Genomic DNA, 26,439 nt, shown 5'->3' with positions numbered 1-26,439 from the left:
CCCGTGCCTGCGTGGGTTTTCTCCAGGCACTCCGGTTTCCTCCGACATCCCAAAAACATTCAACATTAATTGGACACACTAAATTTCTCCTAGGTGTGATTTTGAATGGGGCTGTTGTGTGTCTCCATGTCCCCTGCGATTGGCTGGCGACCAGTTCAGTGTGCGCCTCGCCTCCTGCCTGTTGACAGCTGGGATAGGCTCCAGCACTCCCCGTGACCCTCATGAGGATAGGCGGCAAAGAAAATGGATGAATGTTGTGCATGTGGAAAGTTAACACACAGGTGTCAAACTCAAGGTTCAGGGGGCAGATCTTGTCCGCCGCATGATTTTATGTGGCCCGCGGAGGCTAATCATGTGCATCAACATACATGATTTTTTGTTCAAATCTGTATGAAAATTTCAAATTCTCATATATCAAATGGTAACATTGAGCTATTACAAGCATTTTTGTTAGCTAACAACAATAGTTGGAAAAAAACATTAGGCTTGATTTCTGATTCCAAAACCAGTTCATAAATTTTCATGTGTAAGTATGATGAGGCGATTTAAGATTTTTATCGTTTTACAGCCATAACGGCCCTTTGAGGGAAACCGCAGGTACAATGCGGCCCATGACAAAAATAAGTTTATCGTAACGCGTGGTTTGCAACTATAACCATAATAATAATACAGTACACACTTCTGATTCAATCTTCACTGCAGAGATGCCACTGGTATGTTTTTGACTAGTCATTTTTTTCAAAACAAAAATATTAAAAGTGTCAAGTTTATCAGGCTAATGTTGTTTGACCTTAAATTTGTATGTTTGGAAGTATTTTTCCCAATTTTGAATAATTGGTCATAGTTCTCTGTTTAACTCTTTTTTTATTTGCATGAAAACAATTGGCTTGAAATAAAGGAACTATTGGATTAAAAAAAATTATATATATACACAACTTAATATTTTTTTGGTGCAAATTGATGATGCATTAAATTACCTGAACTGACACAATAATTTTCTTTTTAAGGTTAGCAACCCAATTATTTCCCAGGAAAGAAACGGAACTATGGGATTGACCGGCAACTGGGCTGAATTTAGGAAAACGTGGTTGACAACTTCACAAATTAATTTACAGCCAAAATGAAGAAAATATTCTTTTTAATAAAATACATAAACATGTTCAAAATGTAATGTTTTGCAAGCAAGTCAGCTAAATGCAAAGTTTCAATTCTAGATTGCTGTATGAATAGTGACAACGTATTTAAAGGTGAAGTATGCAAATAAAAAAAATATATATACACATGACTGTCTGTATGACCTGACAGTAGAATACAATGAAACCACGCTTTACAAATATAATTTGTTCCATCACCCTGTTCCCAAATTTAAAATTTTGCAAACAGGTTATGATTCCCGTTGAAATGAATTAAAATAATTGAATCCAGAATAGTTACATTTAACTGATTTTTTTACTGTTAATTAAATAAACCCCATGCAACGTAGAAATAGTTGAAAACAGAATTTATAATGACATATTAATTGTAAGCATTTTAGCCCTTTCTGGAGTGCAAATGTTGAACCCCCCCCCCAAAAAAAAAAAAAAACACACACACACAATGGCATTTGCATTGCTTTATGGGATGTGGTGGTCATTTTTGGCAAAAAAACCATACCTGAAGCATGGAGCCAATGATAATTGCGATCTCCAGTCTACCTTTTCGGTCTTAAACGTAAAACTAAAGCCCTAATCAACATCAGAACCTTACAGATTCTTCTGGAAGTGAACCACACACACACACACACACACACACACACGAGGATTTGCAAGAATGCAATTGGCTAATCGCTGTGCTAATGTATAAAAGACTCAGTGAGGGATTGCGGGTCTGTCACCCAACTAAACCACACAAAAAACTCTGCAACTGATCAACGCAAACCTTTGCTTCTCACTTTCTCTTTCTAGAAAAACCCAAACTGTTCTGCATTTTGTTGGAAGGACCAAAAACCGCTGCAGCTCATGACTAGTTTTTTAACGAGAAGGTGACTACCCTTTTAACTACTGTGAAACAAAGAAGACAGACGTCTTGAAAGTACCCACGCGCAGTATTACGCGCAATGTAACGTTTTGACTCGTTCCCTGCGCCAGAGATGAAATACAAAAATGCATGCGTGAGAGATGCGCTACAAGTCTTTGAGGATGCCAATCTGGGCAGCGATCTTGAGCGCGGGGCCCAGTTTGATGTTCATGGCCCCCACGAGATGGTCCTCCTTGAGCAGGAGCAGAGCTTGACCGTCGATCTCTTGCGAACGAAAGCCTTCCGCGATCTCCAGACAACCTGCGGACGCAAGCGGAGGGGACAAGCACAGCTCTCCAACGTGCAGCCGCCACAATGGATTTGCTAATAAGCTTACACTTAAAGGTCAAGTGTCATGCCTAGAAACATTCTAAAATAGATATTGTAATGAAAAATACACATAACATTATTCACTTCAATGTCTGCATGAAAAAATAAATATGAGCGGAGAACGCAAAGTGGCGTAAGTCTCATTCGACATTCAAGTGGTCGCCATATTGACCAACAACAGAGATATTCAGATTTTTCCGACGCCTCTTCTGACACGGAAGCTCTTTTCGAAGAAGAGAACATCTCACAACCGAGTGAAGTGACCGGGGCAATATTACCCTATCGTTTCGAGCCATATTTAGATGATATGCGGATCACGGCCAAACCCCCCCCCCCCCCCGATCCACCTCCCCGGCGGCGGCGATGAACGACGGCACTACCTGAGCGACCGACAGCGCGGCCAGACCGCCTCCTCGTCCAATCCGCCGCTGTGGCGGTGATAAACAATGCCGCCCGTGAATGACGACGACGCCCCGGCCAAACCGCCTCCCTGTCCGATCCACCTCCGCGGCGGAGATGAGCCTGCCAATCACGGCTTCGGCCGGGGTGGCACATTTAGGACTCGTGATTTACGGATTACCGCCCCCCACCCCACCCCCCCCAACTTTTGCTTTTTTTTAGTAGCGCTATACACACCTACCTGTCATTTGGAACCCACGAAGCTCTCGTCCTTTGCACCCGTACAATCCGTTTTTCACGACGAACCGGGTTTTTTGGAAAAGTATGAAGAGCGAATTCATCCTTCACGAGGGTTCAAGCAATATCCAGCAATACAACGAGCCGGCATTTTGGCTAACACAAAGGAACAACGAGCTACCTTCCAGCAGGTCAAACTAGTAGAAACATACGAGCCAGCCTGAGCGCGCTACTGCCCTGTACGTCACTTCCTGCTTCTCCTCGAAAACAAATCCCTCGAGAGGATTATCGTGGCGAGAGTTACAAAAAGCCATACACGTCAAAATCATGTTTTGTGGTGAAAAAAAAAGGATGGCTCCATTCCCAATGACATACTAAAAATCATGCATTTCATGACACTTGACCTTGAAGTTTCTTTTCTAAATCCAAAATGTCCAATGTAAAATACAAACGTGAAGGAAGGACAAGAAATCGGATGGAGAAAAAAAAGACAGACCCCCACCTGGCAGAGAGCATATGAAAACGTAAACGTCGTCCACGTTCCACTGGCTGGGTTCTCTCGGGACTTCAGCGCCTCGCGCCCGAGGCCCCCACTGGTGGGCCGAGGGAGGGAGCGGGTCTGGATTACAGCTGGGCAAGTCCGAACATTGGCTGGATTCTCCCTGTGCAGGCTGAGTCACATGACCGGCAGACTTCTGCACGCAGGAAGGTGTCTGAAAGCATTAAAAAAAAAATGTTTCGATGCAGTATGTGGAACATTACAAACAGCCGACATTGAGTCATGTCCCACCTTGTCTTTTGACTCCAAACTGGAGTTTTTGTTGTTTTCATTCAGTCCTCTTTGTTTCTTCATGTCCTCGGTAGTAGATTTGCGGTTTGGGAAGAGACCCATTCTTTTTGTGCATCCTACATTGTACCTAGGAACAAAAACGTACTTGGCTGAAGTTCTGAATAAGTGGGATTCTTCTTTAACTTTTAGCAAAGTTTATTTTGCAATAGCTCGAAAGGGACAATCGTTAATGACATAGGAAGCGTGCTATAAACCTGGAGTAAGACAGTAATTTACTACCGGAATTTCCGGCCTATAAGCCGCGACTTTTTTCACACGTTTTCAACCCTGCGGTTTATGCGGTGATGGGGCTAATTTGTGCATTTTTTCTAACAGCTGCAAGGGGGCACTTGAGCGGAAAAGGTAAGAGTGAGAGCGGTGGAATATATGTGCCGAGGAAGTGACTTTTACCGGTCCGGTCCTGTTAGCGCTGCGCTAGCGTGTTACTGCCTTGTATGTGATTTTTTTTTACCGGTATGTATTTTTTTTAACCGGCCCTGTTAGTGCGGTGCTAGCGTTAAACTCTCTGTACTTTCTTTCTTTGTAAATATTTTGTGTTTCAATGTGGGGACTTGCAGCTTTTACACAGCTGCGGCTTATATATGTGCCAACTCCCTCTCGGCTTTGCCCTTATTATTATTATCATCCCCACCTGTCACCATCGACTCTCGACCAGAAATTAAGCTCATGCCCAAACTGCACTCTGAGCACAGTATTCGCCTTGGCCTTGTGGTACTGTGTACATTACCCAACTGATGACTCTGCTACACTGTTGAGAAATGTCTTTAATTTATTACAATGTCCAAAATACTCAATTACGTACATTGCCTAACATTATAATGTCAACACTACATCTATGCACGGTAATTTCCAGCCGACAAGCCGCGACTTTTTTCACACGCTTTCAACCCTGCGGTTTATGCGGTGAATATGTGCATTTTTTTGTAACAGTCGCAAGGGGGCACTCGAGCGGAAAAGGTAAGAATGAGACTGGTGGACTATATGTGCCGAGGAAGTGACTTTTACCAGTCCTGTTAGCGCTGCGCTAGCGTTATTGCTGTGCTAGAGTGTTGCTGCTGTGTTACTGGTGTGTCTCAGTAATATTTACCAGTAAGTTTTATTTTAACCGGCCCTGCTAGCGCGGCGCTTGCATTAGCACTAGCATTAGCGCGGCGTTAGCTAGCGGCTTTCACACAGCTGCGGCCCAGCCTCAGCCAGACTCCGCCTCCAGCGACCCCAAGGTTAATTGAGTTTGAGACCCCTGGTCTACAGTAACCTCACATGCATGTTTTTGGAATATGGGACACCAGACTAGAAAACCCTAAAAAAAAAAAAAAAAAAGCGGCTCTGTTCTTTTGCTACCAATTACAACCTTTTACAATGGAAAGGCAGAGAAAACAATGTCATAATGTTAGCTGGAGACTGGTTTTAGTATGAAGCCAGACAAAGAAGACCAATCTGTGTCAGGCTGCATTTATTACCTTTTACCACATAGTGTCGAACAGAACCTCTTGGACCTTTTGAAGATGTACGCAAAGTCCACCTTGCCACAAAGCTCACAGGTAAGCATGGGCTCTTGGTGAGTCTTTAAATCTGACGGAAAACGGAGAAAAGACAAGTCACTGTTAGAATCTATAAGAATAGCGCGAGCACACGCTCAATGCAGGAGTCACTTTCAATGTTCCCTCCTAGCTGCGCACCTGCGCAATTGCGCACTTGGTAGCGCACGCTCAGCGCACATGAAAACCGATCCAGCACAGTGAACCACAGCCTGACTGTTCTTTTTTTTTTTTTTTTTTTTTTTTTTTAAACACAGGAGCACCCGTCTCCAACAAGCTGCTGCTCAGTCACACCATGCAACACACTCTACTTCCTTGTTTACCTGATACCCAAGGATAAGGTAGCTAACTTTGATGAGCTAGGAGTCACTGATGGCGTAGTGGTACACACGCCTGCCTTTGGTGCGGTATCTGCCCTGCGACTGACTGGTGACCAGTTCAGGGTTTAGTCCACCTTTTGCCCGAAGCTAGGTGGGATAGGTTCCAGCTTTCCCGCAACCCCTTGTGAGGATAAGCAGCTTGGGTAATGACATGACTTTGGTGAGCTACACAGAATTGGTCGTGGGCAGCGGCACAAAGCGAAATTTCATAGTTTTTGAGTTTTTTCTAGTCAAGTGTTTGCTATTGGTGTGAAATGTGCCATTTGACTTGGAAACGTAACGTTACCCTTTGACGAAAGTCCGTTCATTCTGGAGTCAGACGTGTGTGTTCTGAGGCAATCAACTGAGAAAGATGGACGTTCCACCTGAAGAAAAAGCAAACATTGAGTGCCCGCAAGCGCCGATCCCTCACGGGACACTGCTTTAAATAAAAAAAAAAATAAAAAAAACGAAAAAAAAAATGCCAGAATTGTGAAAAGGCTCAGGAACACTTCAGAAAAACATTATCACTTAAGAAATTGGGTCCATTTTAGTTCGTGCACCTTATTGGGCAGCTAAGGGGTCCCCAGAAAGACCTTTTCTTCATTTTCAATGAACAGATGCAAAAACAGGCATCATCGGAAAGACGAGTTTGTCCACGCCCATTATTTGGTACTTTTAAATACAAATTATTGTTCATTTTTTTGCTACAAAACAAGAAAACATCCCACGTTCAGATAGCTTTTTACAAATGGGAGACAAGTGGCTACACTCCGATGACCGCTTGGTAAAATGCATTGATTGGAGACTCTAAATTGCCCGTAGGTGTGATGGTGAGTCCGAGTGGTGTCTGTGTCCCTGTGCTCTGCAATTGGCTGGCTACCGTTTCAGGGTGTACGGTGGCAGTTGGGATTGAATACAGCACTCCCGCGACCCTCGTGAGGATAAGCGGTTAAGTAAATGGATGGATGTCATGTCCTCTACCAGTGGCTTTGGTTGAAATTTTTTCAACACCCAACAACAACAAAAGAATTTTGCATACTCTAACTTTAAATATCCATGCATTTTCCGCACTATTTATCCTCACTAAGGTCGTAGGTACGCCAGCGCCTATCTCAGCCAACTCCGGGCAAGAGCTGAGACACACCCTGACCAGACAATTGCAGGACATCCAAAAGATGAAATATGTGACTCTTAATTCTCTTTACATATCAGCACTAGAGTAATGGCAATCATTCCAAAATGTGTTGACTCTTACCCTTTTTGTTCCAGCATTCATAAATAATGAATTCTGTGTGTACTCACGGGGAAAGGCTCAGCACCCTCCTGGATAACAAAGCCCTCGATTAAATGGGTCAGGATGTGGGATTTAACTAGAGTCTGGGCCGGCTTGCTCTCTCCTCTGTATCGGCTGCTGTTTGTGTTGGCATTCCCGGCGGTCATGACTGGAACACGGGGCGCCCCTGACAACAACAACAAACAGCATCACACAATATCAATTTGCCGCTGGTTTACGTGCTGCCGTCGCATTGAATGACGCGTATTTATGCAATGGCTTTATTTTCAAGAAATCTGGCTATATTCTTTTGAACACTGACGATGCATCAGCGGTGTCAACTGGTGGGTGTAAGTGGATCATTCCCAGTGGCGGTTTCTGGCGGGTGCTTTGGGAGGCGGGGGTGGGGGTTCTATTGTCTTGACGCATGACATGTTAGTGATTGCCATTTGGAGTAAGAAGAATACAGTAAGTTGCCAGGTGTAGAAAAGATCCGCTTTTTAAAAAAATTAAATCTCACGTGAGCCATGGAGTGTTTAACTACCCTCTCCATCGAAAGCATCACCTGGGAAACAATACCAAAATTACAGCCACAAGCCCCCCTTATTTATTTGTTTCCCCTCATTTGTGCTATTTGTGGGTTTTTGAATTCTGTTTCCTTAATTTTTATTTATTTATTTTTTTAAATGTTTCAACACTTTTTTTCCCCAACACAAATATATAACTACACAACTGTTTAGCGTAGCCTAATGCGCATTGTTAATAATACTGTAATCATCCTGTACATCTTTCCGTAGCACATGGAGGCACGTTGAGTTTACCGTCGGGCTTACTGTTTTTTTTTTTCCTCCCGCCTTTACATTTGTAGCCTGCGGATTAAACAAATATTCACAATTATAACCATATTAATGGAAAAGCAGGGGTTAGTGATTAGACTGCTTGGTCGATTGTGTTCCGAGCTACGTAAACATTTAAGTTACCTCGCCGTACGTAGGAACATAACTCTTTCGTAAGATGAGGACCCCTGAAGTTGTTTCGAAGTGGACCTTGGGATGAGCTTTGCGTGATGATAAACGCACCACAAACCTAGAACCGTGTGACATTAGTTACGGTTTGAATAAATGAGAAGGGCGAGCACGTTCCCTCACCGGTGTTTGCGTGGATTTGCTCGTTGCGCGTGCGAGCCCAACAGCTTTAAAAGCTCCATTCAGGTGTCCCCCGAAAGGAGACGAGGACTTAAATCAACTATTTCCGCCCGAACCCACCTTCGGACCACTCGGGGAAAGAGGCGCCCTCGCTCCGGCTCAAACAATGGTGAGGTCCAGCCAGGGAGGAGGACGCCTTTGTTCCACTGCTGCGGACGGCGTCTCATTCACTCGCAAACATTCATCTGAGCCCAGCCGAGAGAACTAAGGCCCGGATCGGCTCATCATCGCGACCTGTTCATGGCCTCGAAGTGCGTTAAGAGTAAAACGCAACTCTTCAAATGGGACAGAAACGTGCACGGCGACACTTGCGGGGTCTTGTCGGTGCGCTTGTCCCACGCCGGACAACAACAGCGACAAGAAACCGCCAAACGGGCAACACTTCCGGTCTCAGCCTCCAAAATAAAACTTCACCTATCACCGTCGCCATCTTTTAAAATCGTCAAATCACACTCTGAATTTGGCCGTCACTGCAGTACTACCGAGCAATATAATATCAACGAGTACATCCATCCATCCGGGGTTGGAATCGAACTGTGAGGCCAACGCTTCCCAGGCCGCCTTAATGAGGACATACTAATATAGACTGTAGAGATTAAGTCATACAACATATTTGTTGATATTACAGTTGCCATGCTCAAGGCCTGGGGGGTGAGATCCATCTTGCTGCTCACTACAGGTATTAAAGTTTCTACTTCATACCTTTTTTTTAAATGGATCGGTTCCGTTCATTTGGACCGTAAATCTGGACCAAAATGCATTCATTCACATTCACACTTATGGGAAATTTAGAACGTGGGAGGGAACCGTAGTAGCCGGAGAAAACTCATAGAGAGGACGTGCAAACTCCAGGCAGGCGAGGCAGGATTTGAACTCGGAACTGTAAGGATAATGTGCTAACCAGTCAATCAAGGTTGTACCAAAATTGAAGAGAAAATTCAATTTTTTCGGATTTTTCAACCTTTTTTCCCACTGAATCCCTGAACACAAATCGAGAAATAATTTAGTTTGCATCCATAAATTTTGGTTGTCATTATTTTCCATGAGCACTGAGTTAAAATAGGTGGTAATTAAATAATGAAATCTGAGTGTCCAGTATTGGCATGTACGTATGATACGTTGGTGATACATGCAGATTTACATAATGGGTTTTATTAAAAATTCCACTAGAGTTCTAGGCACGACATTTCTTAATGCACTTAATGCAAGACTGGCAGATGCATCAACCCACCATGCTGCAATATGATTGGCTTTTGCAAACAGGTAGAACCTGCTGGGCCTTTGACACCGCACCATAAAATACCCCCAAAAATAAGAAATCAAAAACGTATACAATTTTATTCTTAATCCGTAATTAATATCAAATGTTTCATTTTTTTTAACTTCAGAGTTTTTAATTTAAAAAGATATAAATTTCCATCTAAATAAATGACTATCGTGTTGGAAAGATACACCTTTTTGATTTCAAATTCACAATTTTAATCTGAAAAATGTGCAAATGTATATCTTCCTTTCATTGTAGGCCAAATGGGCCTTCATAGATTCTTGACCCGGTTGGGGACCAGCTCAGAAATTCTTTTAGGCAAAATCAAATTTAAAAATTCTCAGTGGAGGGATGGATCATGGCGTAAAAAAAATTAAAAACGATCGAAAGTGGATGTCTTTTATTTTGTAGCACAAAAACGGAAGCTAATCATGGCCTCCTGTCAGCTTCGTGCTTCCGTGCGTCAATTTCGCGTTACGGTCCGGAGAAGGCGATCCAGATGACGGCCCTGTAAGTAAGCAAGCAAGCAGTGCTAAAGTGTCAAGTTTGTGGCGCGGGACCGATGTCAACTCTGGAATTGATGAAACAGCAGTGCCGAACATCAAGGACGGTGTCCTCTGCTTCTCTTAAAAAACGATTTATCCGGAGGGGAAGAGTCGCTCCCAAGGCCAACCACAAAAATGTGAACACAGACTCTCATTTGTGCAAGTGAGTACCTCCACTTTTTTTTTCTCTTCTTTTCCTTTCGGCTTGTCCCGTTAGGGGTCGCCACTTTTGTCATCTTTTTCCACCTAAGCCTATCTCGTGGATCTTCCTCTCTAACACCCAAACTGTCCTCATGTCCTCCCTCACAACATCCATCAACCTTCTCTTTGGTCTTCCTCTTCGCTCTTTTGCCTGGTAGCTCCATCCTCACCACCCTTCTACCAACATACTCACTCTCTCGCCTCTGAACATCGAAGTCTGCTCTCTCGGAACTCGTCTCTCATGAGCTCATTTCTAATCCTTTCCATCCTGCTCACTGCGAGCGAGAACCTCAACATCTTCATTTCTGCCACCTCCAGTTCTGCTTCCTGTTGTTTCTTCACTGCCACCGTCTCTCATCCGTACATCATGGCCGGCCTCGCCACTGTTTTATAAACTTTGCCCTTCATCCTAGCGGAAAGTCTTCCGTCACACAGAACACCAGAGACCTTCCGCCAGCCGTTCCAACCCGCTTGGACCCATTTCTTCACGTCCTTACCACACTCACCATCGCTCTTGTATTGTTGACCCCAAGTATTTGACGTCATCCACCCTCACTATCTCTTCTCCCTGGAGCCTCACTGTTCCCCATGACCTTTTTAAAAACCAAATTCACTTTTATACATCATCAGATGAATGCATTAAAATGAACATCGTACAATGAATTCGTTTTTAGAATTCAGACCCTAACTACAGTATTTGTATAATATCATTTACTAACCATTTACAAAAATCCTGCGCATAGCTCACATATTGACATCTTTTTCTTTGTTGTTCTTTATTCCAGGTGCTTCATAGTCTCCAAATCTGTTCGACGGATTCTAACTGTGTGCCTGCTCTCTTTCCTCGCCCTGCTTGGATCTGTTTCCACTGACCTCAGCTCCAATTTCCAGTTGCTCCACTCTACAGAGGCCGCTTACGAAGAGCTGGCATCATGCCGGACGGTAGCCATCTTGCACCTGGTCCGTAAGCTCCAAATGATGCGGCATCTGTTCAGCAAAGACGTGGCGAATGAGACGTTGAACGGCAACGTTTCTGCGCTTGCAGTGCCCGTGTGGAATCTGTGCGGCGACGTAGTGGGCCGCGGCAACGGCTACGGGCTCCGTTGCCATGTTGAGGTGGCTGAATTTTGCCAGGAGATTGAAAGAAGCGCTCACGGATCGTTGAAGGCTTCGCTGGATACAAACGGAAGGAGTGAAAACGACACGTCTGCTCTGAATGTGTTCATTGGAGGACTTCTTGATATGTGGGCTACAGAAGAACACGCAGCAAGCAAAGCCCGACACGACTCCAACTGGAGAGATGTTTTCGCTGCGAGACTTCTGCTCACCTTTATAGAGCTCAACCACCAGTTCAGGGACTTTCCCCATATGGCGGCTCTACCGGTCTTCCAGGAAAAGTGGATTTATGTATTAAATCACCTGCGCTTCGCTGCATTCATGACAGAACAACTGCACGACTGCTGGTTAGAGAACATCGATGGAAAGTTCAACTCGAGCCAGTACGTCAAAGATGTCTTCGACACAAATCTTTGGGAGATCACAGATTCGGGCAAAGAGCTGTCCGGGTCCCGCGCTGGACTCCAAGCTCTGAGCGAAACTCAGCAGTGCCTGTTTGCTCGTGCAGTGCCAGTCCTCAGACTGGCATCTCGCTCAGTGTCCTCGGGCCTCAGTATGAAGATCAGTCTTCTGGCAATTGCCTGTCTCATCTACCCGGTGGTCATGTTCTCATTCAAGCAAATGACTGAGTGGATCCAAAACTATGCACTCAGTTTAACAGAGAAGACGGAAGACCTGAGACGTCAACGGAAGCTGGCCGAAGATCTGCTGCACCAAATGCTGCCGAAATCAGTTGCCAAACAGCTGCGCCGGCAAAAGCACGTGGAGGCCGAGAGCTACGAGAAGGTCGGTCTCACGTCACGCTTCCCTTGCAGCTACCTTGCTCAAGAGCAACTCTGAAGCAAACTGCTCTTTCTGGCAATCAGTCCCAAGTTCCAGATTTTTGTATTTTGGTTTGCTCTTCTGCGTCCTCTCTGTTTTGGGACCTTCACATTCATTAAAAGCCCCAAGTTACAGTCCTTGAATTCATTCTTTTGAGGCAAGTTATTTAGGTTATACACCAGTCACTCATATTTGAAAAATGTACGGATGTGGCCAGTCATGTCCGCAGATTTAAAGTTGAGGGTGTGTGTTCTGTTTGTAATTATGAGTGTACCCCTTTAAGAGCGGAGGGGGCGGTGTCAGGTAAACTAGGAAGTAGAAGTAGGCTGAGCAGCAGCTCGTTGTTAGAGACCGTGTGCTTCCGTGTTTAAAAAAAAAAAAAAAAAAAAAGACGTCAGGACCGGTTTTCATTCGCGCTGAAAGTGCGCGACAAGTGTGCAATTCCGCAGTGGCGCAGCTCAGAGGCAACATTGGTCAAGACTACACAAAATAAGCGGCATCTTTCAATATCTATGTATTTCTACTCGTAACAAATTTTTCATCCTCGACTGTGCAGATATGCGAGTGCGATGGTGCGTCAAATCACAGTGACTTATACATGTAGTAAAAAAATTACAGGGGGCCCTCAACCGTACAGAGTAAAAACAGTGTTTGGAGGTTACGATTGGTGCACACTGGACTAGTAAGAATACGCAACCACGTGGCACACACAAGAAGGCACCCTGACTTCATGTCGTAAATTGCCCCTCGGTGTGGTTGTGAGTGCAACTGTTGTCTGTCTCCATGTGCCCTCCGATTGGCCGGCAACCATTTCAGGGTGTTACCCGCCTCCTGCCCGTTGACAGCCGCGGTAGGCTCCAGCACTCTTGCGACCCTTGTGAGGATAAGCGGCTAAGAAAATGGATTGATGGATGAATTTCTGCCATTTATTGTTTGTCACTTCTGTAAAAGTGAGTCATGACTTGGTTAAAATAGGAAGATGCGGCTCCCAAAGTGGCAATGGTTGAGAACCTCTTCAGATGTCTTATGTTTCGTTCCATAAATTCTCTGATTCCAGGAAAACATATTCTAAGCTTTTAATATTGAGGCTGCTACAAGGAGCTTAGGACCGCATCGTCTGCAGACATGCTAAATGAATTTATCATTTCTTCCTTTGTAGCTATTGTTGACGTAATTACCTATAATTGCCCTGTTCCATATTCATCAGAAGATAAAACATGTTTGATAGGTGGAAATTGCTTTTGGTTTATTAAGGAGGTATGAGCAGCTGTACCAGAAGAACTCTGTGCAGGATAGCGTGGAGATTTGTGGTGCTTTCATGCTACAGAAGAAACAAATAGCTCCATTTCAAACTAATATTGAATGATGGTTATTAGAAAAGGAAATTGAAAACCATTTGGGAAATGTACATCAATATTTAGTCCTTTAAAAAAAAAGGACTGAAGCGAAGCATAAATACTGGAGTGATGTCATCATTTAGAGCACTAGTCTCAAACTCCAGGCCCAGGGGCCAGATCTAGCCTATCAACCTATTTTATGTAGGCCGCTAAAGCACATCATCAGCAGAACAACGGTGAGGTGTGCCGGAGGTGTGACAGAAGAATTTAAGGTGGAGGTGGGACTGCATCAGGGATCAGCTCTGAGCCCCTTCCTGTTTGCAATGACAATGGATAGGCTGACAGATGAGGTTAGACTGGAATCCCCCTGGACCATGATGTTCACAGATGATATCGTGATATGCAGTGAAAGCGGGGAGCAGGTGGAGGAACAATTAGAAAGATGGAGACATGCACTGGAAAGGAGAGGAATGAAGATTAGCCAAAGTTAAACAGAATATATGTGCGTGAATGAGAGGGGCGGATGAGGAAGAGTGAAGCGATAGTGAGAGTGGACGACTTCAAATACTTGGGGTCAACAATACAAGAGCGATGGTTAGTGTGGAAAGGAAGTGAAGAAACGGGTCCAAGTGGGGTGGAACAGTTGGCGGAAGGTGTCTGGTGTTCTATGTGACAGAAGAGTCTCCGCTAGGATGAAGGGCAAAGTCTATAAAACAGTGGTGAGGCCGGCTATGATGTATGGATTAGAGACGGTGGCACTGAAGAGGCAAGAGGAAGCAGAACTGGAGGTAGCAGAAATATATTGGTAGAAGGGTGCCGAGGACGGAGCTGCCAGGCAAAAGAGCGAGAGGAAGACCAAAGAAAAGGTTGATGGATGTTGTGTGGGAGGACATGAGGACAGTTTGGGTGTTAGAGAAGAAAATGCACGAGATGGGCTTAGATGGAAAAAGATGACACGCTGTGGCGACTCCTAACGGGACAAGCCGAAAGGAAAAAAAGAAGAATATGATGAGGGGCTTCTATAATTAGTTGGTGATGTCGCTGTGTGGCAAAACCAGAACTACAAAGTTGCCCGTGACAAAAAAAAATAAATTGACACCCCTGATTTATCACTTCAACAATCAGCATGATGAGATGCGAACTTAAAATGACCCCGTTCACGATTTCTTCTTTTTAAAAGCAACGTTTGCTCCCCAAAATCTTTGAAAGAAAATTGCAAAGTCCACGTTTGCGCCGTTCTATTCCAGGTGACCATTTTCTTCTCGGACATCGTTGGTTTCACCTCCATCTCGGCCTCCTGCACTCCTCTGCAAGTCGTGGAGATGCTCAACAACTTGTACGTCTGCTTTGACACACGAATCGACTCCTACGACGTGTACAAGGTAATTAACACACAAATGCAAATGCAAACTGAATATGTTAAACGCAAGATTGGTTCTCTTAGTCTCAAGTCATGTTTGGCGACATGCAAGTGAAGTGAGGCCAGCTCCTCAAGACCTTCTGCAGGATTAGCAATGTAGAAAATGGATGGTTGGATATTTCTGTACTACCTACTACTATCTATCTTCTGTACTCTCTACTATAGAGCTCGTGCACCTACGTCATCAAATCACGCCACGAGCCGGAAGTGCCGGTCGAACAAACTTCAATTCTTCAATGCTAAGTCGGTTGGAGATGACACGAAAATACGTCTTATAGTACAACACTCGGAGTTTTGTCCAATACTGTTAAACATTTAGAAGGTGATAATAAACGAAGGTATGTGGAAAATGAAAAACACTTGGTACACAGGACCCATATTTAATGCCGAAGTGGATGTTTTCGCCGGTAAGAAATTTGACTGTTAACCCGCATCCGCTTGTCTTGGACAACTGGATCTACGTGTGGATCTGGTGAGTTAAGTCATCGAGATTTACACCGAAGAGTTTTTGAAAGTGTATAAAAGTCTGGACGCATATAAATACTTTGTTGCTGGATCTATTCTCAATTGAGAATAAATCCCACATAGATTCACACTCAGATTTTTTCAATACCAATACTTAAATAAACGACCCCTGGTTTTACACAAACTCGCAATCATTAACTATGATTGGAAAAAAAAAAAGACAGCGAGTTGGCTCCTCCGTACACAGAAGCGTGTTGCGGCCACACGTTAAACTTCAGTAAACTTCATTGTGACAGACATTTTTTTTAAAAAAATATGCATTGTTGTCAAATGAGTCCAATGCGTATTTAAAAAAAGAAAATAAAACGCTGGGATAGGCTTCAGCGCCCCGTCCACGGAAGCCTGTTGAGGCCACACGTTAACCTACATACACCTCTGTGTGACTGACAGTTTATTTTCTTTTTTTAAATACGCATTGGACTCATTTAAGAAATGCAGCCCTATGGGGGCACAAACCAGTGCAATCTGTAGGCCGGTCCCAAGCCCGGATAAATGCAGAGGGTTGTGTCAGGAAGGGCATCCGGCGTAAAAACTGTGCCAAACAAATATGAGCGTTCATCTAAAGAATCCCATACCGGATCGGTCGTGGCCCGGGTTAACAACGCCCGCCCCCGGCACTGCTAACCTGCAGGGCGTCGGTGGAAATTAAGCTACTGTGGGTCGAAGACAAAGAAGAGGAGGAAACCGGATCCAGCGTCAGAAGAAAAAGAGGAATGCACAGAGCCTACAACTGAGTGTAGGGACTTTGAATGTTGGGACTATGACAGGAAAAGCACAGGAGTTGGTTGACATGATGATTAGGAGAAAGGTTGATATTCTGTGCATCCAAGAGAGCAGGTGGAAAGGTAGTAAGGCTAGAAGTTTGGGAGCAGGGTTTAAATTATTCTACCACGGAGTAGATGGGAAGAGAAATGGAGTAGGGGTTATTTTAAAGGAAGAGCTGGCTAAGAATGTGTTGGAGGTGAAAAGAGTATCAGATCGAGTGATGAGACTAAAATTTGAAATTGAGGGTGTTATGTATAATGTGGTTAGCGGCTATGCACCACAGGTAGGATGTGACCTAGAGTTGAAAGAGAAATTCTGGAAGGAACTAGATGAAGTAGTTCTGAGCATCCCAGACAGCGAGAGAGTTGTGATTGGTGCAGATTGTAATGGACATATTGGTAAAGGAAACAGGGGCGATGAAGAAGTGATGGGTAAGTACGGCATCCAGGAAAGGAACTTTGAAGGGCAGATGGTGGTGGACTTTGCAAAAAGGATGGAGATGGCTGTAGTGAACACTTATTTCCAGAAGAGGGAGGAACATATAGTGACCTACAAGAGCGGAGGTAGAACCACGCAGGTAGATTATATTTTGTGCAGACGATGTAATCTGAAGGAGGTTACTGACTGTAAAGTAGTGGTAGGGGAGAGTGTAGCTCGACAGCATAGGATGGTAGTATGTAGGATGATTCTGGTGGTGGGTAGGAAGATTAAGAAGACAAAGGTAGAGCAGAGAACCATGTGGTGGAAGCTGAGAAAGGAAGAATGTTGTGCGGCCTTCCGGAAAGAGGTGAGACAGGCTCTCGATGGACAACCGAAGCTCCCGGAAGACTGGACGACGACAGCCAAGGTGATCAGAGAGACAGGCAGGAGAGTACTTGGTGTGTCATCTGGTAGGAAAGGGGAGAAGGAGACTTGGTGGTGGAACCCCAAAATACAGGGAGTCATACAAGGAAAGAGATTAGCGAAGAAGAAGTGGGATACTGAGAGGACTGAGGAGAGGCAAAAGGAGTACATCGAGATGCGACGTAGGGCAAAGGTAGAGGTGGCGAAGGCTAAACAAGAGGCATATGAAGACATGTACACCAGGTTGGACACGAAAGAAGGAGAAAAGGATCTCTACAGGTTGGCCAGACAGAGGGATAGAGATGGGAAAGATGTGCAGAAGGTTAGGGTGATTAAGGATAGAGATGGAAATGTGTTGACTGGTGCCGGTAGTGTGCTAAATAGATGGAAAGAATACTTTGAGAAGTTGATGAATGAAGAAAATGAGAGAGAAGGAAGAGTTGAAAAGGCAAGAGTGAAGGACCAGGAAGTGGAAATGATTACTAAGGGGGAAGTCAGAAAGGCACTACAAAGGATGAAAAATGGAAAGGCAGTTGGTCCTGATGACATACCGGTAGAGGTATGGAAGCAATTTGGAGAGATGGCTGTGGAGTTTTTGACCAACTTATTCAACAGAATACTAGCGGGCGAAAAGATGCCTGAAGAATGGAGGAAAAGTGTTCTAGTTCCCATTTTTAAGAACAAAGGGGATGTTCAGAGCTGTGGGAACTATAGAGGAATAAAGTTGATGAGCCACACAATGAAGTTATGGGAAAGAGTAGTGGAGGCTAGACTCAGGACAGAAGTAAGTATCTGCGAGCAACAGTATGGTTTCATGCCTAGAAAGAGTACCACAGATGCATTATTTGCCTTGAGGATGCTCGTGGAAAAGTACAGAGAAGGTCAGAAGGAGCTACATTGTGTCTTTGTGGATCTAGAGAAAGCCTATGACAGAGTACCAAGAGAGGAACTGTGGTACTGCATGCGTAAGTCTGGTGTGGCAGAGAAGTATGTTAAAATAGTACAGGACATGTATGATGGCAGCAGAACAATGGTGAGGTGTGCCTTAGGTGTGACAGAGGAATTTAAGGTGGAGGTGGGACTGCATCAGGGATCAGCTCTGAGCCCCTTCCTGTTTGCGGTAGTAATGGATAGGCTGACAGATGAGGTTAGACTGGAATCCCCTTGGATCATGATGTTCGCAGATGATATTGTCATATGCAGTGAAAGCAGGGAGCATGCAGAGGAACAATTGGAAAGATGGAGACATGCACTGGAAAGGAGAGGAATGAAGATTAGCCGAAGTAAAACAGAATATATGTGCGTGAATGACAAAAGTAGAGGGGGAAGAGTGAGGCTACAGGGAGAAGAGATAGCGAGGGTGGACGACTTCAAATACTTGGGGTCAACAATACAGAGCAATGGAGAGTGTGGTCAGGAAGTGAAGAAACGGGTCCAAGCAGGTTGGAACAGCTGGCGAAAGGTGTCTGGTGTGTTATGTGACAGAAGAGTGTCTGCTAGGATGAAGGGCAAAGTTTACAAAACAGTGGTGAGGCCGGCCATGATGTACGGATTAGAGACGGTGGCACTGAAGAAACAACAGGAAGCTGAACTGGAGGTGGCAGAAATGAAGATGTTGAGGTTCTCGCTCGGAGTGAGAAGAAGAAGTTCTTAAATGAGTCCTCCTCTTCTTCTTCTTCTTTTCCTTTCGGCTTGTCCCGTTAGGGGTCGCCACAGCGTGTCATCTTTTGCCATCTTAGCCTATCTCCTGCATCTTCCTCTCTAACCCCAACTGCCCTCATGTCTTCCCTCACCACATCCATAAACCTTCTCTTTGGTCTTCCTCTCGCTCTTTTGCCTGGCAGCTCCATCCTCGGCACCCTCCTACCAATATACTCACTCTCTCGCCTCTGAACATGTCCAAACCATCGAAGTCTGCTCTCTCGAATCTTGTCTCAGCTCTTTTTGACCGGCAATTTGGTGGCGTGAAAATGGTGACGTCACATGCTCTATAACAGGACTCAGATGATTTGCGTTTTTCCAACAAGGTTGAAACAATTGGGGACGCATACATGGTGGTGAGTGGCCTTCCAGAGAGGAACGGCGACAGACATGCAGACCAGATCGCCAAGATGGCTCTGGATCTGGTTACGGCCGTCCGACAGGTGCTGATTCCGCACATGCCCAATCAGAGGCTGCAGCTCCGAGCTGGAATCCACACAGGTCAAAGCTGAATATGAATGAATTTTTTTTTTGTTTGTTTCTTTTTGTTTCCCCAATAAGACCTTTTTTTGGCTCGTGTTTTCCTTCCTTATCAGGTCCTTGTGTGGCAGGAATAGTGGGCTACAAAATGCCTAGATACTGTCTCTTTGGAGATACGGTGAACACAGCTTCTAGAATGGAGTCCACTAGCCTGCGTATGTAGAAGCATGAAGTTATTGTTGTCAATTGTAGATTTTAAAGCCACTGTTGTAAACACAGCGAGAGGTAAACCTCTCCATTGCATAGTCCACATACGCCGCCAATTTGATTTGCAAGAAACCAGCCAAAGTCAGTGCTTGAAAATCGTTTATTATGTAGTGATACTATTTCAATTTCCTCCTGCAGGTGGCGGTAATGTCATTTACAAAGTTTACAAGCTTTTTTTTTTTTTTTACCCACCAAAACAATCAAGTGGGTCACCGCCACTGAGCTAAAAAAAAAAATACTGGGTAGCGCATACACATCGAGCGGTATGTCGATTGGTTGAACACAGTTGGCCGCCATCTTGGTACCCCCAAAACGTGTGGAGGACATGGTTTACAGGTTGGATTATGGCGGGGTTTTTCCTCACAAGTTTGGCATGTAGAATTAAAACTGGTCATGTGAGCTTGACATTTTTTTCAGTTCTGGTTACATGAAGGATTTTTAATTCGACCTGGTAAGCAAAGGAAAGACATATAACAGCGTGACTACCAAGAAACCTTGCATATTACCTTGGGCCCAATTTCCGCGGCATGTTAAATTGCCCCAAAATACGCTGTAAAGCACTATTATGATAACATAGCAAAAAACTAAGCATTTTTTGTCATAAAAACGTTAAATTTTAAGTCAATCAGTTCGACATATTTTTGGTAATAAGGACTTGCAATGGGAAAATACATGCTAAACGCATTGTTCATTTGCGACGGCCTATTTCAGACAGAAAATTTAAACTTGTTTCCTCGCATTTTGAAAATCTAATTCAATTTGCAGAGTTCTGTATTATGAAATTCATTGAAAATTTCACAGAAAATGTGTTTTCTTGCTTATCCACTGATGAAGTTTGGGAAAATATTGACATCACTTTTTCGGGAAAAACCATCAGCCTATAAAGGTGAAGCAGAGAGTGAACAGTGAACAACAACTGTAAACAAAACTTTGATCAAGTAAATTAAGCTCATCAGAATTTTTTAAAAAACCCTTTACAGACAAACTTTAACAGTGTCAAAGTAAATTGTTCCAATTTACCTGTGGAATGTGTTCTCACAGCCACACAACTGGCAATTAACGCACAGGTTGGCATGGTTGTTTTGGGACTATCAAGATGGCGACTTTAGTTTTGGCGGCCAATAAGTCCTCCAATCTTTTTTTTTTTTCAGTGCATATAGTAGGCTGCGCTGTATTTTTTTTTTTTTTTTTTTTATAAATGCAAAACGTGACCTGTCCCAAGTTATGTGTTTTTTAGCAGCTCACCATATTATGTGCTGCGACAGCTCAAAAAATCCACACGAGTTCCGAAACGTACTCGGCCCTCATCAAAGACTACGCTTACGAACTGCAGCTTCGTGGTGAAATTGAAGTCAAGGTGAGTGGAAATGTGGCCACTCCTATTTCTTGTCCTGCACCACTTTGAATCTGATCGGCGTCCAGTCCAACTGAGCACATTTGAATTCATTTGCTCGGATTATCGTCTTAAATGCTAAAATAAACGTGCATAGACTTATTGTGCAAAGAAGAACTTCAATAAGATAAAACGAAGAGCTTTGGTGCCATCCAAGTCAATTTCCCTACGTTTTACTGTGATTTCCTTCAATATCCCAATGTCTGCTCCCCCCAGGGGAAAGGTAAAATGTGCACATACTGGTTGATCGGCCATAAAAACTACAGTGTCCAGAATGACAGTCTGGTTTGCCACTGGAATCCTAACATGGCCACGAAAAAGAAGAACGAAGCAAGCGGTCATACCCCTGTGGCAAATGTGAGTGGAACTGCTTTCATTTTCAAATATTGGAAAGACTAAAATCTTGTCACATTCGTCCTGGCTTTATAGATGCTGGCATCATCCATGTTTTGCATTAAGTGTATAGTTAGCCAAATCGCACACTTTCAGTGGTGTTTCTATACTCCCAATGTTCAAAGCAAATTTATTTGTATAATGCATTTCATACACAAGGTAACTCAATGTGCTTTACATGATTAAAAGGATTTGGATCCAGAGAGATAAAACATTTAAAACAGGCTGGGGGGGAAGACAATGAAAATGACAACAAAATATGTTAAAAAAATAAAAATAAAGGTACAATTAAAAACAGCATATAGTGCAATAACTATCATTAAACTAGAAACTGGAAATACTAGTTTTTGATCTGGTTTTAAAAACATTCACGCTTGGCGCTGACGTCATCTCTGTTGGCAATTTATTATGATTATTATTTGTGTGCGGCATAATAGCTAAATGCTGCCTCACCATGTTTGCTTTGGTCTCTGCACTTCATTATTAGACCTGAGTCAGTGGATCTCTGAGGCCTACTGGGTTTGTATGCCATTAGCATTTCTTTCATGTGTGCAGGACCTAAACCTTTTAGTGATTTATAAACCATTGGCAGAGCTTCAAAATCTATTCTAAAACTGACTGGAAGGCAGTGTAAAGACTTTAGAATTGGCGTTACATGGTCTGACCACTTTGTTCTGGTTGCATTCTGAACGAGCTGCACTTGTTTAATGATCTTTTTGGGGAGCCCAGTCAGAAGACCATTACAATAAACAAGTTTACTTGAGGTAAAAGCATGAATGAGCTTCTCCTGGTCTGCTTGACACATGCAAGCGTTTGCCTTCACTCTAAATATGTCCCTCAGATGGTAAAAGGCAGTTTTAGTCATTGATTTGCTATGACTGTTAAAGGTCAGGTCAGAATCTAGCAGAACACCAATGTTTCGGACTTAGTTTTTGCTTTTTAAAAATGGCAAGTCCAGGTGTTTACGAACAAAAATCCTGTGTTCTTTATTGGCCAAAACAATTATCTTGGTTTTTTTTGTGGTTTAGTTGAAGGAAATTTTGGTTATTTATCTGCTTCAGAAAGTGACACAACACCTCAATTGAGCTAAAGCCATCTGGAGACACTGCTACATATAATTGTTCCTCCAGGTAGGATCTGACCCATTATAGGACTGTCCCGTTTAGTCCTACCCACGTTTCCAACCTGTTTAGATGAGTACAGTACTACAGTATTACAGTAGTACTTCGCGGATCACCTATCGATGATTCAGTGCATCGCGTTTTTTTTTTATCACCACCCCCTTCCCAAAAATAATGCATCTGTACAATCCAGTATTTCTTGTAAAGCAGCACATTACATTACAATTTCATGTTGCCCGACTGAAATGTAATTGAATGTACCTTTTGCCTTGGTGTGCGTGTTTGTCTGCCAGTCATCAACGAGACCGCAGAGCCCCGGCGAAAACACCGCCACCCCGTTTGCCGATCACACGCCACCGCAGCCTCGATCTGAGAAGATGAGCCCGAGTGCGATGACCACGATGGGGCCTTCAGACAGCAGCCATGCCACCACAGGCCCCGTGGTTGGGGGACTACAAGGAGGGGACGGGTCCCCTTTCCCCAGTCAGTGCAGAAGCAGCAGTGGTGAAGACAAACGGGGCCTTCTGCCGGGCTCCACAAACAACAACAATAACAACCTCAGTCATTACTGGAACTTATATGACGAAATAATAAGGGATTCATAAAGAATTGTCTCTACATATATCCATCCATCCATTTTCTTCGCCGCTTATCCTCATGAGGGTCACGGAGAGTGTTGGAGCCTGTCCCAGCTGTCAACGGGCAGGAGGGGACACCCTGAACTGGTTGCCAGCCAATCGCAGGGCACTTGGGAGACGAACAGCCACACTCACAATCACACCTTGGGGCAATTTAGAGTGTCCAATTAATGGTCTCTACATATAGTTTTGCTCTCTTTTTTATGGCACTGCCTTTTATTTAATCTGGTAAAATTATTTCTTACACATTCCCATTTTCCAAAGCGTTGATCACCAGGTTTTTGTTTTTGTAAACCACTTCAGTCCTCTACCCACCAGAGGGACCCCAAGAGCTCCTGGATCAAACAACTCAGGCACCCACCAATTTTTTTGTTCCAATTTAGGGTTGCAATAAGGCCATAAAATTCATCCACAGATTGACCTTTTCACCTCATCATAATATTGTTTTTGTCATTCGTCATCATAAGAATGTTTCATGGGAGGTTTTTTTGGGTGTCAGTCTAATCCTCAGAACATTTTTCTCAAGTCTCTGCGTTTTAGTCATAACTGATAATGTTTCTTTAACACCCACAAACTATCACATGAGTCCTGTAATATTGTGGTTTTCGTCATGTTGAAGTATTAGGATTATTATACATAGATTGAATTTGTGAATATTTGGTGCCTTCATGGTGGTACATGCCAACGTGTTTGAACAATGAGGGCAGTTTCTTTATTTTTGCTGTAGACTAAAAACTCCCCCTCCCCCTCTGAAAAAAAAAACAAGATTAATATGTGAATGTGAAACAATAGCTCAACATTTCAGCTTTAACTTCCAGGCATTTACATCTGTATCATATTCACAACTGAGAAGATAATATCCATCCATTTTCTTTGCCACTTTATCCTCACAAGCGTCGCGGGGAGTGCTGGAGCATATCCAAGCTGTCAACGGGCAGGAGGCGGGGTACACCCTGAACTGGTGCCCAGCCAATCGGCGGGTACATCGAGACAAACAACCAATTGCATTCGCAATCATACCTAGGGGCAATTTAGAGTGTCCAATTAATGTTGCATGTTTTTGGGATGTATGAGGAAAGTGGAGTGCCCAAAGAAAACCCACAGAGGAACAGGGTGAACATGCTAACTTCACACAATTGGGGCGGGAATTGAACCCAGGTCCTCAGAACTGTGAGGCCAACACTTTATCAGCTGATCCACCGTGCTGCCTGAGAACATAGTATTTTTAACAAAACCCCACATATTAGTTATGCCAAAGAACTGTAACAGATAGACTTTAGATAGATGAACGTGAATAAATTAATTCTTCTTCTTTTCCTTTCGGCTTGTCCCGTTAGTGGTCGGCACAGCGTGTCATCTTTTTCCATCTAAGCCCATCTCGTGCATCCTCCTCTCTAACACCCAACTGTCCTCATGTCCTCCCTCACCACATCCATCAACCTTTTCTTTGGTCTTCCTCTCGCTCTTTTGCCCGGCAGCTCCATCCTCAGCACCCTCTCTCTCGCCTCTGAACATGTCCAAGTCTGCTCTCTCGAACCTTGTCTCCAAAACATCCAACTTTGGCTGTCCCTCTAATGAGCTCATTTCTAATCCTATCCAACCTGTTCACTCGAAGCGAGAACCTCAGCATCTTCCTTATGTGGTTACTAATTGTTTGGAATGACTGTATCAAGCCTGGCTGTGACCCACTGACATCGCCAAACTGTGACATTTGTGTTTTGTGATTTGTGTTTTTCAGGCTTCCACCACAACCTTTTTCTGTTGTCATTGTTTTTGGCGGAATTCCTTTCAGTAAAATGCATGCGCAATAGGGTTTAGGTCTGTAAATAGTCTTTGCTGGTCTGAAACTGTCTACTGTAGCCCCTGTTGAGTTACTCTGTGGTTTTGGCAGTGTGTTTTGGATTAAGTTTACTGAAAAATGAAATACCTATCGTGGTTGAATCTTTCTATAATTTAGCTCATTTTTCTGATGCTACATCAATGAGGGTCAGTGAGTGTCCGACAAGAACTTGTTGTTACCCCACTGAGGTTCACATGTGTTTGCAAGTTTGGGATTAGCAAAACACGTTTCTCAAAGCTTGATATTCTTCATCACTTTAGTAGAGGTTCATTGTCAGCTAATCACTCCATAAAACCTATTTCCACAAATGTTTAAAATAATCCCAAATTTCAGCCCATAATTTAACACAATTTTTGTTATCAAACGCTGCTGTTTTCCTTGACCAGTCCATTCATTGTCTGTCACTAAATTAAACATTGGTTTCTTTCTTCTTCAGGACATTGATTGGTTGTATTGTGTTGTTAATTTTTGTGCAATAGCTTTGTTTCTTGGCCACACACAACGGCTATGAAATTGATATCACTAACAGAAATGTGTTCGCAAACAATACGCAAATCTCTCGCTCTGTCATGAGCCAGTGGCACAAGGGCGGACCCAAATGCAGGACTCTGAGGCAAGGGCATGATATTAAGAGTGGTTTTATTCCTGAAAGAGGTCAAACACGAAACATTCAGTCCTACCCAGGTGGAAGCAATAAAACGCCAGGCAACAGGCAAGATCCAAAAACGCGCACAAGGTCTGATGACTATGAGGCAAACTAAAAAGCATGGACAGGACGTGGTCAAACTAAAGAGGCACAGGCTCGCTGTGACAACGGATTGCTCTACGCTAGGCCTGCGAACTTTAACTGTAACATACGAGACAATCCCCAACTGTTATTTGGTCTATTGTGGTCCGTTGGACAGGAAGCAGACTGATGAGCCGCTGCGAACTTCATCAGCGCTGAACTTTTGTGTCAGCGGTCAACACGGTGTACGTAATCCAACCTGACAAAGCAGTGTGACCCTCTCCATCGTGTAACCCACAATAACGCCTCCTTTGAGCTGGCCGTCATGGACGGTCAACTAAAATAATGAATGGAGGAAAGGAGCACAGTCACATTTGTCATGAGCAAGGCTGGACCGCGGCCAAGAGAGCCGTGGCCTGGCCACCCCTCTGGGCGGTGTCACCTCTGGCACCTGTCACCGGCCACAGCTGTTTTCCACGTGGACTCCAATTAGACCATGTATTTAAGTTGGGAATTTTGTCATTGCCGTTGCCAGTTCGTTGCCAGTTCGTTGTGTCAGCGTGTTGCGTTAACTGCCAGTTGGATACGTCACTACTGAGAGTAAGTGTAGTGTTGAGCTACCATCGTCACAGCGATTCTGTGCCCTTTGGTTAATCCCGTCCTGTAAAGATTGTTAGTTTGCCCCATAGTCATCGGACCTTGATGAATGTCTTTTTGGATCCTGCCGAGCGTAGCGTTTTGTGCCTCTGCCTCATTTTGGACTGCTTTTTGGTATCGACCCGCTTTCGAAAT

At 44.0% G+C, this 26,439-nt stretch overlaps 2 protein-coding genes across 2 annotated transcripts; one reads left to right on the top strand and one right to left on the bottom strand.

Moving 5' to 3' along the window:
* Positions 1 to 1,199: 1,199 nt before the first annotated feature.
* Positions 1,200 to 8,608, bottom strand: LOC133495080 (polyhomeotic-like protein 2). Its single transcript, XM_061809296.1, has 7 exons — positions 8,310 to 8,608; positions 7,074 to 7,231; positions 6,076 to 6,154; positions 5,332 to 5,443; positions 3,812 to 3,938; positions 3,524 to 3,734; positions 1,200 to 2,316 (listed from the first exon to the last, which is right to left on the bottom strand). Exons 2-7 carry the CDS (start codon positions 7,209 to 7,211, stop codon positions 2,162 to 2,164), a joined length of 822 nt encoding a protein of 273 aa, XP_061665280.1. The 5' UTR covers positions 7,212 to 7,231; positions 8,310 to 8,608; the 3' UTR covers positions 1,200 to 2,161.
* Positions 8,609 to 9,985: 1,377 nt separating this feature from the next.
* LOC133495384 (guanylate cyclase soluble subunit beta-2) lies at positions 9,986 to 23,047 on the top strand. Its single transcript, XM_061809971.1, has 9 exons — positions 9,986 to 10,023; positions 10,103 to 10,221; positions 11,045 to 12,161; positions 14,782 to 14,916; positions 19,115 to 19,289; positions 19,385 to 19,483; positions 20,801 to 20,892; positions 21,145 to 21,285; positions 22,736 to 23,047. Exons 3-9 carry the CDS (start codon positions 11,235 to 11,237, stop codon positions 23,045 to 23,047), a joined length of 1,881 nt encoding a protein of 626 aa, XP_061665955.1. The 5' UTR covers positions 9,986 to 10,023; positions 10,103 to 10,221; positions 11,045 to 11,234.
* Positions 23,048 to 26,439: the final 3,392 nt, after the last annotated feature.

The sequence above is a fragment of the Syngnathoides biaculeatus genome, chromosome 2 (genome assembly GCF_019802595.1).
Source record: "Syngnathoides biaculeatus isolate LvHL_M chromosome 2, ASM1980259v1, whole genome shotgun sequence".
NCBI lineage: Eukaryota > Metazoa > Chordata > Actinopteri > Syngnathiformes > Syngnathidae > Syngnathoides > Syngnathoides biaculeatus.
Note: the sequence above shows the minus strand (reverse complement) of the source record. Positions and strands in the feature narration are given on the sequence as shown.

Bases quoted from the DNA above. Each gene is read 5' to 3' on its own strand.
- LOC133495384 (XM_061809971.1), top strand. From the start codon at position 11,235: ATGATGCGGCATCTGTTCAGCAAAGACGTGGCGAATGAGACGTTGAAC. The intron at 19,290-19,384 runs GTCAAAGCTGAA...CTTCCTTATCAG, and splicing joins CCGAGCTGGAATCCACACAG to GTCCTTGTGTGGCAGGAATA. The intron at 21,286-22,735 runs GTGAGTGGAACT...TTTGTCTGCCAG, and splicing joins GTCATACCCCTGTGGCAAAT to TCATCAACGAGACCGCAGAG.
- LOC133495080 (XM_061809296.1), bottom strand. From the start codon at position 7,211: ATGACCGCCGGGAATGCCAACACAAACAGCAGCCGATACAGAGGAGAG. The intron at 3,939-5,331 runs GTAATAAATGCA...TTTTGTTCCTAG, and splicing joins TCGACACTATGTGGTAAAAG to GTACAATGTAGGATGCACAA. The intron at 3,735-3,811 runs GTGGGACATGAC...TAATGCTTTCAG, and splicing joins GTTTGGAGTCAAAAGACAAG to ACACCTTCCTGCGTGCAGAA.